General features: G+C 32.3%; 2 protein-coding genes across 2 annotated transcripts; both read left to right on the top strand.

Annotated features, from left to right (window-relative positions):
* The first annotated feature begins 492 nt into the window (after positions 1-492).
* Positions 493-9,731, top strand: LOC114166867 (inter alpha-trypsin inhibitor, heavy chain 4). The gene is made up of 13 exons (XM_028051742.1): positions 493-1,081; positions 4,101-4,253; positions 4,332-4,544; positions 4,625-4,714; positions 4,885-5,001; positions 5,225-5,494; positions 6,154-6,313; positions 7,059-7,136; positions 7,553-7,653; positions 7,779-7,949; positions 8,465-8,539; positions 9,040-9,153; positions 9,283-9,731. The coding sequence occupies exons 1-13, from the start codon at positions 701-703 to the stop codon at positions 9,616-9,618; spliced, it is 2,259 nt and encodes a 752-aa protein (XP_027907543.1). The 5' UTR covers positions 493-700; the 3' UTR covers positions 9,619-9,731.
* Positions 9,732-10,602: 871 nt separating this feature from the next.
* On the top strand, positions 10,603-13,201 carry LOC114166433 (probable nucleoside diphosphate kinase 5). The gene is made up of 6 exons (XM_028051168.1): positions 10,603-10,743; positions 10,819-10,896; positions 11,675-11,899; positions 12,172-12,279; positions 12,455-12,564; positions 12,927-13,201. Exons 2-6 carry the CDS (start codon positions 10,832-10,834, stop codon positions 12,953-12,955), a joined length of 537 nt encoding a protein of 178 aa, XP_027906969.1. The 5' UTR covers positions 10,603-10,743; positions 10,819-10,831; the 3' UTR covers positions 12,956-13,201.
* Positions 13,202-15,366: the final 2,165 nt, after the last annotated feature.

Below are 15,366 nucleotides of genomic sequence, written 5' to 3'. Positions count from 1 at the left end.
TCAGGGCCTTATCTTATTATAAAATAAGAAAAAACTCATCTTATCACAAAAGAAAAAGGTGTTTCTGGCACTATTAACCTCTGTATTATTGACGAAAGGAAACAGAAGCGCGTATGTTTTTGTGTATACTTTTTTTTATAATAATAATAATTATTATTAAGATAAGAAAATAACTATGATGAAATTAGTAAAATTAAAAATATTATTAATATAAAATAAATGGTTTGTATTTTTTTAGTCATAAGTAATTAATTGAATTTTATAAAAAAGGTAGCTAGAGATAAAATGATAAGAAGAATTTATATAAAAACAAATAATTAAAATAGTTAAACGGGAAAATCCATTATGAATGTCACAGATGACTAACTTTATTCTTTCATGATACATGGCTAAGTTACTGCTATTAAATTAATTATTTTTAATATTAGTATTAGAAAAATAAAAAATATCCATAAAGACAAATTTCCTCGGGTCCAGTGCCTTCCTCACTTGCTTTCTTTCTTCTTCTTCGTTTCTTTTTCTCTTTTCTCTTCTTCTTCCTCTGTTTCTCAAAACCTCACATAAGTTTTTTTTTTTTTTTAATTGCATTTCCAAATCCTCACTTTCTTCCCTTCGAAACCTCCAATCGCTCCCTCTCTCGCTCATTTTAATTTATTTCACAAATCACCGGAAAATCTCCCCGGCGGCGGCGGCGGCGGCGATGGCTGACTATTTCTCAAGCTCCGTCGAATTCGGACTCAACCTATCAAAGCGAGTTTACTACGGGAAAGGATCAGCTCCTTCGCTTGTTCGGTCGATGTCACGGTCGTCGGAGGGATTCCTCCCGACGGCTCCGATGTGCTACGCGGTGATATCCGATCCGGAAAAGGTCGAGAATCCGGACATTCGAAGTTACCAGCCCTACGTGCACGGCCAGTGCGAGCCTCCGGCGCTGATACCGCTTGAGCTTCACGGCGTCACCATGGAAGTAGAGTGCTCCTTGGACACGGCGTTTGTAACGGTTTCCGAAAAGTGGCGCGTGCATTGCGTGACCGGAAGTAGTACGTGTGATTGCCAGGTTGCTATACCCATGGGTGAACAGGTACATATATACTCAACAATTAATGCATATTTTTCCATTTTCTCTATTCTTTCAATTTTAAAATAATTTTCTTAATAAAAAATAATCTGAATTTATTCTCTGGATAGTTCCACTGCAAAATCAGAAATCAAGAGTACTTTTTTTAATTTTTAAGTCAGATTACGTAAAAATCGACAAATGTTTCTCTCTTTTTTTTCCTTTCATTTGACATGACAGTGATAAAGTAAAAAAAAAGTTGTAGTCGAATCGCATGTTACAGTACCGCGGTAAAAGTTATGTGTGATGCATAATATAAAGAGTAATGCTATAATTGGATGATGTGAAAAAAGGAGAGTAGAAGATTAAAAAACGAAAAACGAAAGCGAGATTATATAAATTAAAGGGAAGAAAAATAAGAAATAAAAAAATGAAAAGTTGCTCAATTAGTTATAATTTATTTTTATTGGATTATGTCCTAATAATTAAGTAAAAAATCTCATACAATCCATTTTTCTATTTGACAAGTTGCATAACTGAATAGAATAGAGGGACGAGAGATTGAAAGTGGTTAGACTTTTTCTGCTACGTTTGTTGTTTATGAATAGTATAACAAATGCATATTAAAGGGGTAGTGGAGAGAAATTGCAGTTACTAGTATGATTTTATGTAAACCATGGATCCATACGACTTCTCCTTCAAACTTACACAATTCTCACAAATCCTTTTGTTTCACTCCTCATCATCATTAAAATCCTTAATGCAAACAGCGTAAAAGAAGATTGTGTGCATGTGTTTATTTGTTACTTCTGAGAGGTTTGGTAAAAAATGATTTTATATTGGCGAAGAAAATTAACGATTAAAGAGTGCTAAGGCCCAAACAGATTATCTGTTTGAAAGTGAACAGTTTCTTACTGGACCTCCATAGTTTCTTCCTGCAGTCTCATATAAACAATAATCCATTTTCTTTTCTTTTAATTGTTTAATCCAAAAATAAAACACGTAGGATACTGAAAATGTAAGAAACGTTTGGGTGTATGCGCCTAACAAAGGTAAGAACGAAGGGAGTAATACGAGAGAGTATGGTTTTTTAGTTAAATATGTTTAATATTTTAATAATTATACAATTATATTTTATTTATTGTTTTGAAATCTGAATTTTTGGAAAAGAGTCAGTTCATTTGCCATTTTCTTCAAAAAAATAAAATAAAAATAAAAATAATTTAATGCGACTTTTTTCTGTTAGAACATTGTCATGTCAAATTATTTTAGTTTTTAAAAGCTGGTTAAGGATTTCTTTTATTATTTACGGTGTACAGATGTAAAATTCTAAAAAATACATAAAATAAAAGTAAAAATAATGAAATACAAAAAAAAAAATGTTGTCTTTGTAATAAAAAAATAGAAGTAAAAAAGTTAAACTCAAATACTTGGATGATTAATGGTGTATTTGGTGAGTTAGAAAAGTTAAGCCAATTTTATTTTTTATTGAAAATTGTTTGAATATATTTGACTTTTCTTTTTCTTTTTCTTTCGTATCTAGTTAAGATGTAAAACTCTCTCAAACTTCAGCAGAATGAAAGACTACAATAATTTTTTCTTTGTGCATGTTTGTTTTATTTATTTTTTCTCTGTTTTATTGAGCATGGGTTGTTTTTAAAAGAACACCATAAAACTTTCCGGCCGAATAAGATTTTTGTTTCATTTAACAAACGAAAATTTTTAACTGCAAACCAAACACATCTAAAGTATCCTAAGCGGATCAGATTCAACTTAATCGGTTAGCCATGTACGTTATATAAGTCATTTCATCTTTTCGAGGGATCATATCTTTTAGGTAACCTATAATTTAGGCTTTGGCAATATATATTAAATAAAGAAACAATCATATTACACAATGATATTGAAACATGATTTCTGGAAAAATTACACGATGTTTTTATTTTCGGTATGAACGATGCACTTAGTATTTTAAAAACAATAAAATACGGGAAATGCATGAAAATTAGGTATAACTTTTAGTTAAAAAAAGTGTAAGTATAATTAATGTTAATTTTTAGGAATATTGGTATAGCTATCCTGATACTATTTTGCACTATTTAGTATTTGGTGTGAAAATGTTTTTACATATGTAATTTTTATTAAATGAAAGCATATTTTTCTAGAAAAAATTATGTCTATTGACATTCAAGTAATAGTGTTTTCTGATCGGTTATTGCAGCCCGAAGTTAAGAATGTAAAACAAACTAAATAAATCAATCAATTATTTTCAAAGAGTTTAATGTGATCGTACTTTTTCTTTTTAAACTAATTATCCAGAAATTATCATTAATATGATAATTACCATAAGCATCAATTATATTTGATGTGATGAATGATACTGATATATAATATAAATGACAATTTATTTTTTATGCGTGTATTATTAAAGGAAAATTATTTTCAATAACTAATTTTTGACAGCTTTTTCGTATTCTGTCATATTTTAAGCGATTCTTCATTTTTTCAATTCTCTTAACCTGAGTTGTTAAAATTTAGTTGTCAAACATATCATGGTCAATTATCAACATTTTCGGTGGACAGCTTTCTATCAAAATGTTTTCAGCAAAAAATGTTTGAAAGAACAATGTTATTACCAATGAAACATTGACTATAAATTGCTAAAGAACAATGTTTTAGGAAAATGTTATTACCAATGAAAACATTGACTACAAATTGCAACGTTTTAAAGAACAATATTACGCATAAGATCAATTTGGTGGAGAAAAGTCAGCTGAGGATGGAGAAATTCCTGTTAGAATTTAAAAGGTTTTGCGTTTTTGCATACATTCGTTCAGACTAGCAATTTCCACATGAGCAGAAGACGACTGATGGTATCCTTTTATGGATGGATCAGTGTTTTTAAAGATATATTTAGTCCAGCGTGGACAACATGAAATGTTTTGATGTTTCCTAGATTTATGAAATTGAATACCAACATTTTGTGCAACTTGATATGTAGTTTGTATCATGAATTCTCAAGTTAATACGATGTGGCTAACAGGGTTCACTTCTAGGTCTGGAAGTTGATGATTCTGGTAGAACTTATCATACTGAATTGATCTCCCTGAACGATGAAAATGATAAGGATAAAGTGGCCAAAGCTAAAGATGGATACTTCTTGAAAAGCCATATATACACCGTTAAGATTCCACAGGTTATTACATTAACTTCAATATTGATAGTTATTATTGTCCACAACCTATTTATTTGAAAAATTATTCATGTCTTGCAGTTTAGGGGAGGCTCCGTGTTCTCAACTAAGATTAGATGGTCCCAGAAAATATTATTTCATGATGGCCAGTTATCTGTCTGTGTCCCTTTCAGCTTTCCGTCATACGTCAACCCAGCCGGAAAAAGAATTTCTAAAAAGGAGAAGATATTTTTGAAAGTGAATTCTGGTTCTGCAACGGAAGTGTTGTGCAAAACCACCAGTCATCCCCTTAAGGTAAAATTTATCGCGCATTACAAATTTCAGTTTGGCAACCTTTAATAGACTTAACCAACATTATCCTTGCGACTTTCCAGGAACTACTGCGCCAAGCTGGCAAATTAAATTTATCATATGAAGCAGAAGTGCCAGTATGGTCCAGTACAGACTTCAGTTTCTCGTACTCTGTAAGACCTAGAAGCATATAATTTCATTAAAGTTATTTAATTCAATTCCATAAAAGCCGCAATGAGTGGTTTTTGAACCATAGATAGTCAGAATCAGAAATGAATATTATCTGTGCCATAATAAAAAAAAAGTTATTGACTTAATGGTCTGGTCTGGTGTTTTTACACAGGTTTCTTCAAATGACATATCTGGAGCTGTTCTTCTGCAATCTCCATTCCTGCGTGATTTTGATGAAAGAGAGATATTTTGTTTGTATCTTTACCCAGGAAACGGACAGGGCAGAAAGGTTAGTTGCAATATTAATTTGTTGTTATAGAAAGGTAATTTATTTTTCTAGCAGTAATTAGAAGCATATTGCGCTTGGAAAAATGTCAGGTACAAAACTAGTACAAAAGGAATATAGAAATATCATAGCTAGCATTCACAGGTGCATGCCGGTTTCAAACTTCATATCATGCTGCCTTTACTTTTCAAGCGTATTTATAATAGAGCGTTCTGTCACTTGATAGGTTTTTAAAAAGGATGTGGTGTTTATAGTAGATATAAGCGCAAGCATGAAGGGAACTCCTCTCGATAACACAAAGAATGCCCTACTAACATCACTCTCCCAACTAAATGCACAAGATACATTTAACATTATAGCTTTCAATGGAGCGCTCTACTTATTTTCGTCATCAATGGAATCAGCTACTGAGGAAGCAATTTTAAATGCTACGAAGTGGGTTGACACTAATTTTATTGCTAATGGTGACACTAATATTATGCTTCCCTTAACACAGGTAATTCTTGTTGTCATTTTCATTGAGATGTGCAAAACATTGTTCTCTTTTTTCAAGGCTTGTTAATTAAGACTTTTCAATTATCTTTGTTTTGTCAATTCAACTGCACTCATGAAAGTATTATTAATAAGAAGAGATGTAAAACATAAGGCTACTGTATTATTACTTGTTTATCTCTTTTATTTATACACCAAATTTGTTGGAATGACTAAACACAAGTACAAGTCTCACATCGAACAGGAAAATATCGAGTAATATATAAGTAGGAAGAAGTCATCTAATATTGTTAGATTTTGAAATGTGTATAAATTTACTTGTGTGACAAAAATGACCTCTTATTTACTTTGCATTCTCCCATTTTTCTTGGAAATTTACCTGTTTTTTTTATGGCTAAAAGTCTACAACTTTATCTTCAGTAGTTGCACTTTGAGTCTACGAATTTTCTGGGATTAACAGATCATATTCCTTATCTAACTTCAAGACTTGGTATCTGTGTTTGATTTGCTTGTAATGTTAAACGTAAAGATACGAGGTTGATCTGTTGCTGTTATGGTATATTTGCTTTTTAATAACCATATTCTAGGCGGTGTTTGATCACTTATATCCCATGCAAAACGTTTCCATGTTGAATCCTAAATATGGAATCTGGTCTATCTTAGGCAATGAAGCTACTTGAGAAATCCACTGATTCGGTCCCTCTTATTTTTCTCGTTACTGATGGGGCCGTTGAGGATGAGAGAGAGATATGCAATTTTGTGGAAAGCTATGTCTCAAGTGGGCAATCAGTTCCAACACCGCGCATATGTACCTTTGGCATAGGCAAGATTTCTAGCTTCCGCTTCTATATATGCTCTTCAGAAAACAGTATCTGGTATATCATTAATTGGCAATGTTCATCAGACACTTCAATCTATGATAAGTTTGTTACTTTAGCTGATGTTTTAAGTAGCCAAAAATGTTTCTTTTTTTCTACGTGAAGAAGAAACTGTTTTGAAACCTAATTTTGTATCTGTTTGGATGTAAGTTAAAAGTGATTTTTAGAACTTGTCCGCTAGAAATGTACCATTTTGTTATTCAGCCAAGAAACTTTCACAAATACTTCTTGCTTTGCATCCAAAGAGGCTCTTAGGCATGTTTTAAACTCAAGAATCCAATGCTTTGACATGCTGCTTAATTTGTCGAGATGAGTGTGTTATAAAATTAATCAAGGTACGTACCCATAAAAAGGGTAGTGCAAATTTGGGTTGGTCGATATTGACAAGGTCTTGGTTTTGACCAACGGGTGGACTTTTATGCGGAGTTCATAGCCATTTTGACTGTTCGGCAAAGCGCTGACCTTGGAATGGGATTACCTCCCATCCACCATTTTCTTTTTTCAATTACCAATTATTGAGCTTGTGACTATTATGATGTCAGTGTGCGAGAATATAGAATCTTCTATTTATCAACATTTCCAATTGGCATGCTATTCAGCTTAGATTTTTTTTTGTTATTAATCTCTTTATTTATTACTAGACTTTTCCTGTTGAGTAATATTTCTCTGTTTCGCTATTTGAAAGTTCAGGTTTATATTGCAATCACTACTTCCTGCAATTGCTTGCACAAATTGGGAGGGGCCACTATGATTGTGCTCATGATTTGGGTCAGTTGCTTTCCTTGCCCTGTCAACCTCATTGCTACTTGAAGTTTGCGCAAATCTGAGGTGTAAATTTGAAAAAAAAGAAATGTTTTTATCATGGTGAAGTCACCAAAAATGCTAATGATGGTGTATAGACAGATGAACCACAAAATATTGGAGATGAATTGGGGCTGATTCACTGGCAAAACTTGCTCAAGGGAATAGGATCGTCCAAAGTCAGAAGGAGCATTTTGACTATATTTTTAGCTAGCACGGGACATCTTAGCTAACATTAAAACTAGATAGATTGTAATACCATATTGATATTAGAAAAGGAATTGCCGTAACTCATTTTTCAAAACTAGTTCGAGCGATTGAGCAAGGCTTAATCCATACATATATGAAGCTTTATTCATCTCCCTTTTTTTCATCTTTTCCAGATTCAATTGAATTTAGAATGCAAAGGCTTTTCAGTACAGCTTCGTCGGTTATAGTTGCTGATGTAACAATCGAAAGTTTAGAAGGTCTTGATTCACATGAGGTACATATCCAATAAAGTATTAACTTCAATTATCACTAGAAACGTGCTCTATTGATTTATAGTTTGCTTAATTTACGTGTTAAATCCATCTGATGTTGAAACTGTATTCTGATTATATATTGCAGTTATTCCCGTCTCATATACAAGATATATCATCTGGAAGTCCGTTGATCCTATCAGGCAGATACAGTGGAACTTTCCCTGAATTAGTTAAAGTCTCTGGTACTTTGGCAGATATGACTAACTTCGCTGTAGACCTTAAAGTGAAAAGAGAGAAGGATATACAACTCAGTAACGTAATATCTCACTCCTAAGGCATAACTTACTCTTATTCTTCATATCTGATTGTGATTGTTCCCATCTTAGCAAATGGGAAGTAAATATTACCATGCAACTCATGCATAGCTTCTCCTACATTGTATCACCATATGTAATGCTGTGCTGCTATTACGTTGCCTTCACTCTTTAGTTCCATTGTTTCACTCGACACTTTATTTGGGTTGGGTAGGCAGTTAGTGCATGAAAAGTGGATTGGTTTTTAGTCATCTTTTATTGATCTGTTTCGCATCTAAATATGAATTTCAGTTCTTAATGCCTTGAATCATCTATTAGTTGAAACTTATACTGGTCCTGTATTATCGGTTTCTTCCTTGGACACATGTGATATGCATTTCATATCGTTGAGAATGAAAGTTCTCCAGGTTACACAAAGAACCATTTGGAATCTAGATCCTTTGAATAGGGTGATTGCCGAATGCATGCTCGACTATGCGCTGAATGCCTTTTGATAAATCTTTTGTATTCTCTCTAGGTCCTTGCAAAGAGACATGTAGACATGGTCACTGCACAGGCCTGGTTATTGAAAAGTGAAGAGCTGGAGGAGAAGGTTTGTCAATTATGTATGTTTGTGGGTATAAAATTTCTTTTTGAAGAAGGAAACTGAAAAAGGTGAAAATGGAAAATATAGGGAGGCCAGTTTATATCAAGACATTTATTTCAAACAATGTCACACTGGTCTCATGCACTAACGTTTACACAAAGAGTTGCTGGATAGGAGCTGGAGAGTGCAGGAATGAAAAATGTTTTGGAAAAAAAGTGTCTGCCATCGGGCTGTGATATATTGTTAATGTTAAAATAAAAATTTAATCTTTGATATTGTTATTCCTTTTGGCCCCTGCATGAAAATAATCTATATTTTAGTTCCTAGATTCGAAAAATGTTTGCAAATTGATCCATATTGATTGCTGAAGTTATAACAGTATTAGATTTTGCTATGTTGACAAACTTTTGTCCTTAATGATAACTTGGAACCAAATCCGAAAATATTGATATTTTGTGTTTTGCTGCACCATTCATCTATAAAAAATGGCAACTGTTGTCTAATAGGTTACAAAAATGAGTATTCAAAATAAAGTCCCGTCAGAGTATACCTGCATGAGCATGGTTCTTGTAGAGAGCGAAGAAGGGAAGAAAGCACCGGAACAATTTCTGTTACAAAAGGTAGACCTTTACATTGGAATCAAAAGTTATATAAGGACAAATTTTACCTTCATCTTCTTGGCAAAATATGAGAATAGTTTGATTTACCCTTTGCGCCGTGTATCTGAATCTCTAAGTCCTAATAAACAGGCATACAGCAAACTTAGCTTCCAGAGGGTGGAGTTGAACAAGCAGAAGTTATTCCTTGGCGGACTAAGTGTTGGATTTGGTGACTCAAAAGCAACTGCTGAGAATTTGGCACCAGCTATAAAGGAAGCAAAACCACCTGAAGGACTACTGGGGAAGGCTGCTTCCACCTGTTGTGGTCGATTGGCCGATACCTGTTGTGGCATGTGTCTGTTGCAGTCTTGCACTTTTGTGAATGACCAGTGCACCATTGTTTGCACTCAACTTTGTGCAGCCCTGGCCTGTTTTGAGTTAATCAAATGCTGTGTTGAGCTCTGCGAGTGTGATTGTTTGCAGTGAAATTATATATATGCTAAGTCAAGCATAGAGAAACTGTTTAATATTACAAAATTGTTGGCTTGTATATATATGTATTATATGAGCTCTTCTATGAATAAAATGTTTACAGCTTATACTTCCTTATATTCTCTCAATCTCGTCTATGCTACGAGAAATGAACATCACAAATGTTACTAATCTTATTACATCACAACCGAGCTTCAAAAGTAAACCAATAAGACCCCAGAAGTAAAACTGAGTTCTTTATTACTACAAATCTGAAAAAAAGAAAATGGAATGAATACAACTGTGCTTCAAAAGTAAACCCGGAAATAAAACTGAGTTTTTTACGGGTTCTTCCGCTGCAATCTTTATGTCTTGTTCGGCGATGGCCGTGCGACACAATTATTTATTTCTATTTTATCTTTTATGGGGATTTCTTTTGTCCATAATTGCTTTTTCATTAATTATTATTTTATGATTTTTGTAAAACTATTCAAACAGTTTTTTTTTTTTTTCATTTTTTTTCTTTATTTTTAATTAATATAAATTTACTTTATATATTAACTTATTTATTTATCTGTATTTACGCTTATATATATATATATATATGTTAGAATTAAATATTTACAATCGATTATAATTGTCTATTTAATCTAATTATTTTTGAATTTAAATTACAATCGATTAAAATGAAGCTATCCTGTCCTAATTATTATTTATTTTCACAATGTTCTTAAATTGCTAAAAAGTTATTTATATTCAAGATGAAGATTTGTTCTATTTTTTTTTAATGTGAGAATTTTAAAGATTTTTTTTTACGCTTGCCTCTCATCTCATTCTTAATCAACCTACATATGTGTTTTGTTCGACTTTAAAAAATATAGACAATATAAAACCGTGGTAACTGTTTTATTAAAATTGAAAAAAATATTTACAGGTAAGGTAATAAACACTTTTTTTTTTTCTGCAAAGTTGTTTCTAATTAAAATGAATTAGTTTCCATGTAAGCAAACCGTGTTTCTTTGAGTTGAAGTTGTACCTAAGACAAATCCTCTTGCCTCTGCAGCATGGATTTCTCTACAGCATAAATCTTAATCATTGATCATATTCTCTCTTATGGATGATGGGATTCAACAATTAGAAGTATGCTGAACTCCATAACCATTCTCCCCTCTCCCAATAGATTGTAATTTTCCTCATTTTTGCTGCTTCTTTCAGCTTCATTCTGAAAATGAGAACCCCTTTTGTCGGATTCAGCTGCATACTTGTGCTTCTTGCTTTCGCCTCTGCTTCCTGGTAAGCTGCGACTTCAGTACTAGGCCCTAGGGTTTCAAATAATTTGAATTGGGTAACCAGTGAACTTGGGGAGATGAGAAATACAGCATTGGATTTCCTTCCTCTAATTGTAGTAAACATCACATTTTTATGTTGAGTATCCTTTTCTCCTCATATCTATAATTTGAACTTTTTGGTCACTGAATTTAGGAAAGGAATAACTGTGCATGTTTTTGTTTTTTTGCTTCGGGTAACTTAGTAATTTTGAAATTCTTTTTTCCCCTTCTACCCGGTTTGTATTATATAATAGCTTTCAGAAATTTATTAAGTAATGTTTGTTACATTGTAGTTCATCTTGATGATGGAGAGTTATGCATGTTTTTGTATACGTCAAATTGTTGATGTTTTATATGTGCATTGCGGATTAGATGAACGGCTAGCTGGTTTGGTTTTTTTACTCACTCGTGTATAGTTATACTGCGAGTTTGGGTGAGTTTGTGCTTAATCTCTTAACAGTGGAGGTATATTTTTAACGCTGATAGACAGAGAAGGCTTGGGGAGATGAAACATGTATCGGCTAAGTGCTTAATCTTTTAACATTGTACTAGTTTTGGGCTATTAGACAGTGTGTTTTGGGGGATAAAGTGATTATAAACTATTTGTGATCTATAATCATAAATACAAATAACTATTCTCTGTACGTGTGTATGTTTCTGTGTGTGTAATTTGTGGTTGATGTACCTAAAAGTGGACAAGTAATGAAAATAAACTCACTTTGTGATCTTTTCCAAAATTGCAGTTCTTCTACCTATGGAAGTATGGAAATGGAGAGAACTTTGGCGATTATAAAACCAGACGGATTAATTGGTAACTACACCGATGATATCAAGAGAACAATTGTAGAATATGGTTTCACCATTTTTAAGGAAAAGATTGTTCAACTTGATCAAGCCACTGTAGAAAAGTTTTATGCCGAGCACTCTTCAAAAGGTTTCTTTTCCAGACTTACAAAATACATGACAAGGTATGAGGTATCTCATTCCCATGAATTCTTGATGTATGACGATGGTATATTATGTTTCCTTAGCTGTTATGTCCACCTCACTCTACCGATGTTTGTTGTGTTACCTAAACTGTAAGACCCACTTTTACTTGGTTTTATATGCTTGTTAATGTCAAAACTCCTCACATTTGATCATTGTAATAAATTTGGTCATTAACTTCCCTTTCTGCGTGCTTTCTAGTTTTTTTTATACTATAAATCTTTTTCTTGTGCTTCTCTGAAACGATTATCAGTGGACCAGTGTTGGCTATGATCTTGGAGAAGGATAACGCTATTGCTGATTGGCGTGCTTTAATGGGTCCTACTGATGCAAGCAAGGCTAAGATTACTCACCCTCACAGGTCATATAATGTTACTAATCTTATTACATCACAAATGTGAACTTTATAACTCGTTCATTTTTTGTCAAGTTGAGCCCCTAAATTCTGGCATTGCAGAGGAGTTTTATCGAGCTTCTTGATGAACATGATATCTGTTAATTTGCTTCATAGTGAAAATAGTTACTATTTTGTGCAGTATCAGAGCAAGATGTGGATTGGATATAGAAAGGAATTGTGTTCATGGTTCAGACTCTCCTAAATCTGCACAAAGAGAGATTTCATTCTTCTTTAAGGAGCTGTCCGCAGGTCAATAATTTTAATTCTGTTTTTAAGCAAAAATAAATAAAGTAATTAAACTTTTGGATGCATGAAGAAAAACTTCCTTTTAGATTCGTAGTTCATAAAGAATTTATGCTGAAATTATTAGTAATAGTGGTAGAACAATGTTAAGATATACTCATATTATAGATCAACCTCACATCTTACATATCATATTATTTATGCATCAACTTGGTAGTATAAACATCTTTCTTAAATCTTAAGCAACTTACTAAGATGCTTCTGTTCCAAATTAATTATGGTATTCATATCTTATTTCTATTGCATAAAATTTGTGATCATTGCCGTCAAAGGTCTTTACTTACTTTGCCTCTCCAAATCTTTGACAGATGTGGTTGCAGAGCATGATGAATTGTAGCTGCTACAACTTTGAAGCATAAACACAACTTGTTTGTAGTTTTTTTTGTGTAGCATGAAAATTATACAACGGAAATGTATGTTAATGGGAGAGAAAAAAAATTATAGGTTTTTATCCAATCACATTGTATATTTTCTCCGACCAATGTATGGTAGCATGTTTGCCTACTGTTCTTGTATCCTTTGACAAAGTACAAGAATCAATTTCATTTATTGTAACTCATATTTTAATATAAAATATGTCATTGAAATCGTTTTGCATCATGCTTAATAATTCAAAATAAATTTATAGCAAACACTTAAAGTTTGGCATATTTTTTTTTGGCAACTTGCACCTCATGTGTGTAAAATGACTTATTTATTCTTATCTTCTCTCTTTCGTCTTCTTATTTGAACTTGCACTTCATGGAATTATAAAACTAATTTAATTTTTTATTTAAAATAAATCGAAATTTAATTTTGTGTGAATAATGTGATTTGTGTGCTTATTTCAAATTCAGTAAAACACTCAAAAAAATGTATTCTTGTATGCAAAAGTACACCAAACAAAATTCAGGTTTAATTATTTTTTATTGTTTATCTGTTCGTTATTCGTTGATTCTAACATTTCTTAATTTAGGTTTATATTGACGTAACAATACTCACGGCATTCTTTTTTATTTGTTTCCATTCATTCTCAACCCTTAATAACAACATCAAATTCTTTCTAACATCTCAGTCATTATCGTGTCCAAGAGTAACATTTCACACCACGGTTGCACAATCATTGACTTTGTAGCACAATGTCACAATTGCCGCTAAAATTATAAAAATTATTAGATTAATTTTTTCACCATATAATTTATATTTTTTCCATCATTATATTTTAATAGATTTTATAACGGAAGTCTAACTTCAACAACTAATACTATTTTAAAATTTATTTAATAAATCTATATCTTAATTTGATTTGTGGGGACATTCACATTCCACGGTTCTCATAAAATTACAAAATTGTCTTTTGTTGAAAGTTTTATATCAACCAGAAATAAAATTAATTTACAGTACATAAATAGATGCAAAACTCATCTTATATGTTAGCTTTTCTAAATTGAGTTAAACTTAAAACTCATCTCTTAATATTATATTGAAGAGTTATGAATTAGAGTTTATCCTAACAAAATTTGTTGTTTGTTGAGTTTATTGTTTGCATATACCACTTATTAATATCTAATCTCGTATTGAGACAATATATAACTGGACGTAAAACTCATATTACAATTTGATCTTATAATATTTAAGATAACTTTTGATAATATCCGAATTTAAATTTCAACTTATTCTCATAAAATCAGCTTATAAAAATATACTACAAATTAACTTTATATCTATTTAACGTTGTTAAATGTCAAAAACTGAAGTAGAAGATGTAAGAATTCATGGAAGTATTTAGGTTTTAAGTTGAGAAAAGTTGAGAATGTGGATTGGCAAAGAAGGTGGTAATTGGATGGGAAGTATGGTTGTTTTCGAGAAGAAGGAGTGAGAGTTTGATTACTTTGATGTTCAGAATTCGCGGATTCGTGCTTGGACATTGCAACACAGGGAATAAACATTTGCTTACTGTTCCACAATTATGTACCTATGTATCTATCAAACTTTATGAGTTTAGTCAAACTATAATCATCACTACATGGCTGGTGGATACATGTCCACGACTCCAACACTAGGACTCCTTGCCCTTATTTTATAGGGAGAGTTTCCAGAATTGGCAAGCCGTCTTGTAGGTTACTCTACTTGGAATCCATTCCCAATTCCCATACATCTAGTACATTCAATACCTCACGTGCCCTTCCTTCTAGGGGACCCTACACTTTTCCCTCTTCTTCTTCTCTGTTCATCTTGGTTCATGTAAACTGACTTTTTCATCTTCTTTTAAGTCTTATCTTGTCCCTTCTTCCATGCATCTCGAGGACTCCTTCATTTTTCTACATTCTACCCTCATTTTTTTTTTATCTCTCGTGACGTACTTCGTGACATATATACTTTTACTTTTTAATAATCAAATCGTATTTTAGTTTCTTAATTATTTTAATCAAACCATTGTTTGGTGAATCATGCACAATTCATCAACTTTACACACCTTCATTTTTCGCATGTATATTCAATGAAATGCTTGACAATGTTGAATAAATCGTGTGTAAAGGAAAATATTTTGAAGAGACAAGTATAATGATCTTCCTTGGGTTAATCTAAACCAAAGTTTATTAAATAATTCACAAGATCTTGAGCATAGTGCATGTGCTTTAATGGGGGTTTGTTTTGTGGTTAGGGATGGATGCCATAGCCATATATGTTTACATGTTGGTTATTATGTAAGAGTTGTGTTCACCAATCAAACGGTTTAGATTAACTAAAACAACTTGGTTTTTGCAA

Source organism: Vigna unguiculata, chromosome 10 (genome assembly GCF_004118075.2).
Source record: "Vigna unguiculata cultivar IT97K-499-35 chromosome 10, ASM411807v1, whole genome shotgun sequence".
Lineage (NCBI taxonomy): Eukaryota > Viridiplantae > Streptophyta > Magnoliopsida > Fabales > Fabaceae > Vigna > Vigna unguiculata.
This window is presented reverse-complemented; position numbering and strand designations above follow the sequence as displayed.

Bases quoted from the DNA above. Each gene is read 5' to 3' on its own strand.
- LOC114166867 (XM_028051742.1), top strand. From the start codon at position 701: ATGGCTGACTATTTCTCAAGCTCCGTCGAATTCGGACTCAACCTATCA. The intron at 4,715-4,884 runs GTAAGACCTAGA...GTTTTTACACAG, and splicing joins ACTTCAGTTTCTCGTACTCT to GTTTCTTCAAATGACATATC. The intron at 5,495-6,153 runs GTAATTCTTGTT...GGTCTATCTTAG, and splicing joins TTATGCTTCCCTTAACACAG to GCAATGAAGCTACTTGAGAA.
- LOC114166433 (XM_028051168.1), top strand. From the start codon at position 10,832: ATGAGAACCCCTTTTGTCGGATTCAGCTGCATACTTGTGCTTCTTGCT. The intron at 12,280-12,454 runs GTCATATAATGT...TATTTTGTGCAG, and splicing joins AAGATTACTCACCCTCACAG to TATCAGAGCAAGATGTGGAT. The intron at 12,565-12,926 runs GTCAATAATTTT...AATCTTTGACAG, and splicing joins CTTTAAGGAGCTGTCCGCAG to ATGTGGTTGCAGAGCATGAT.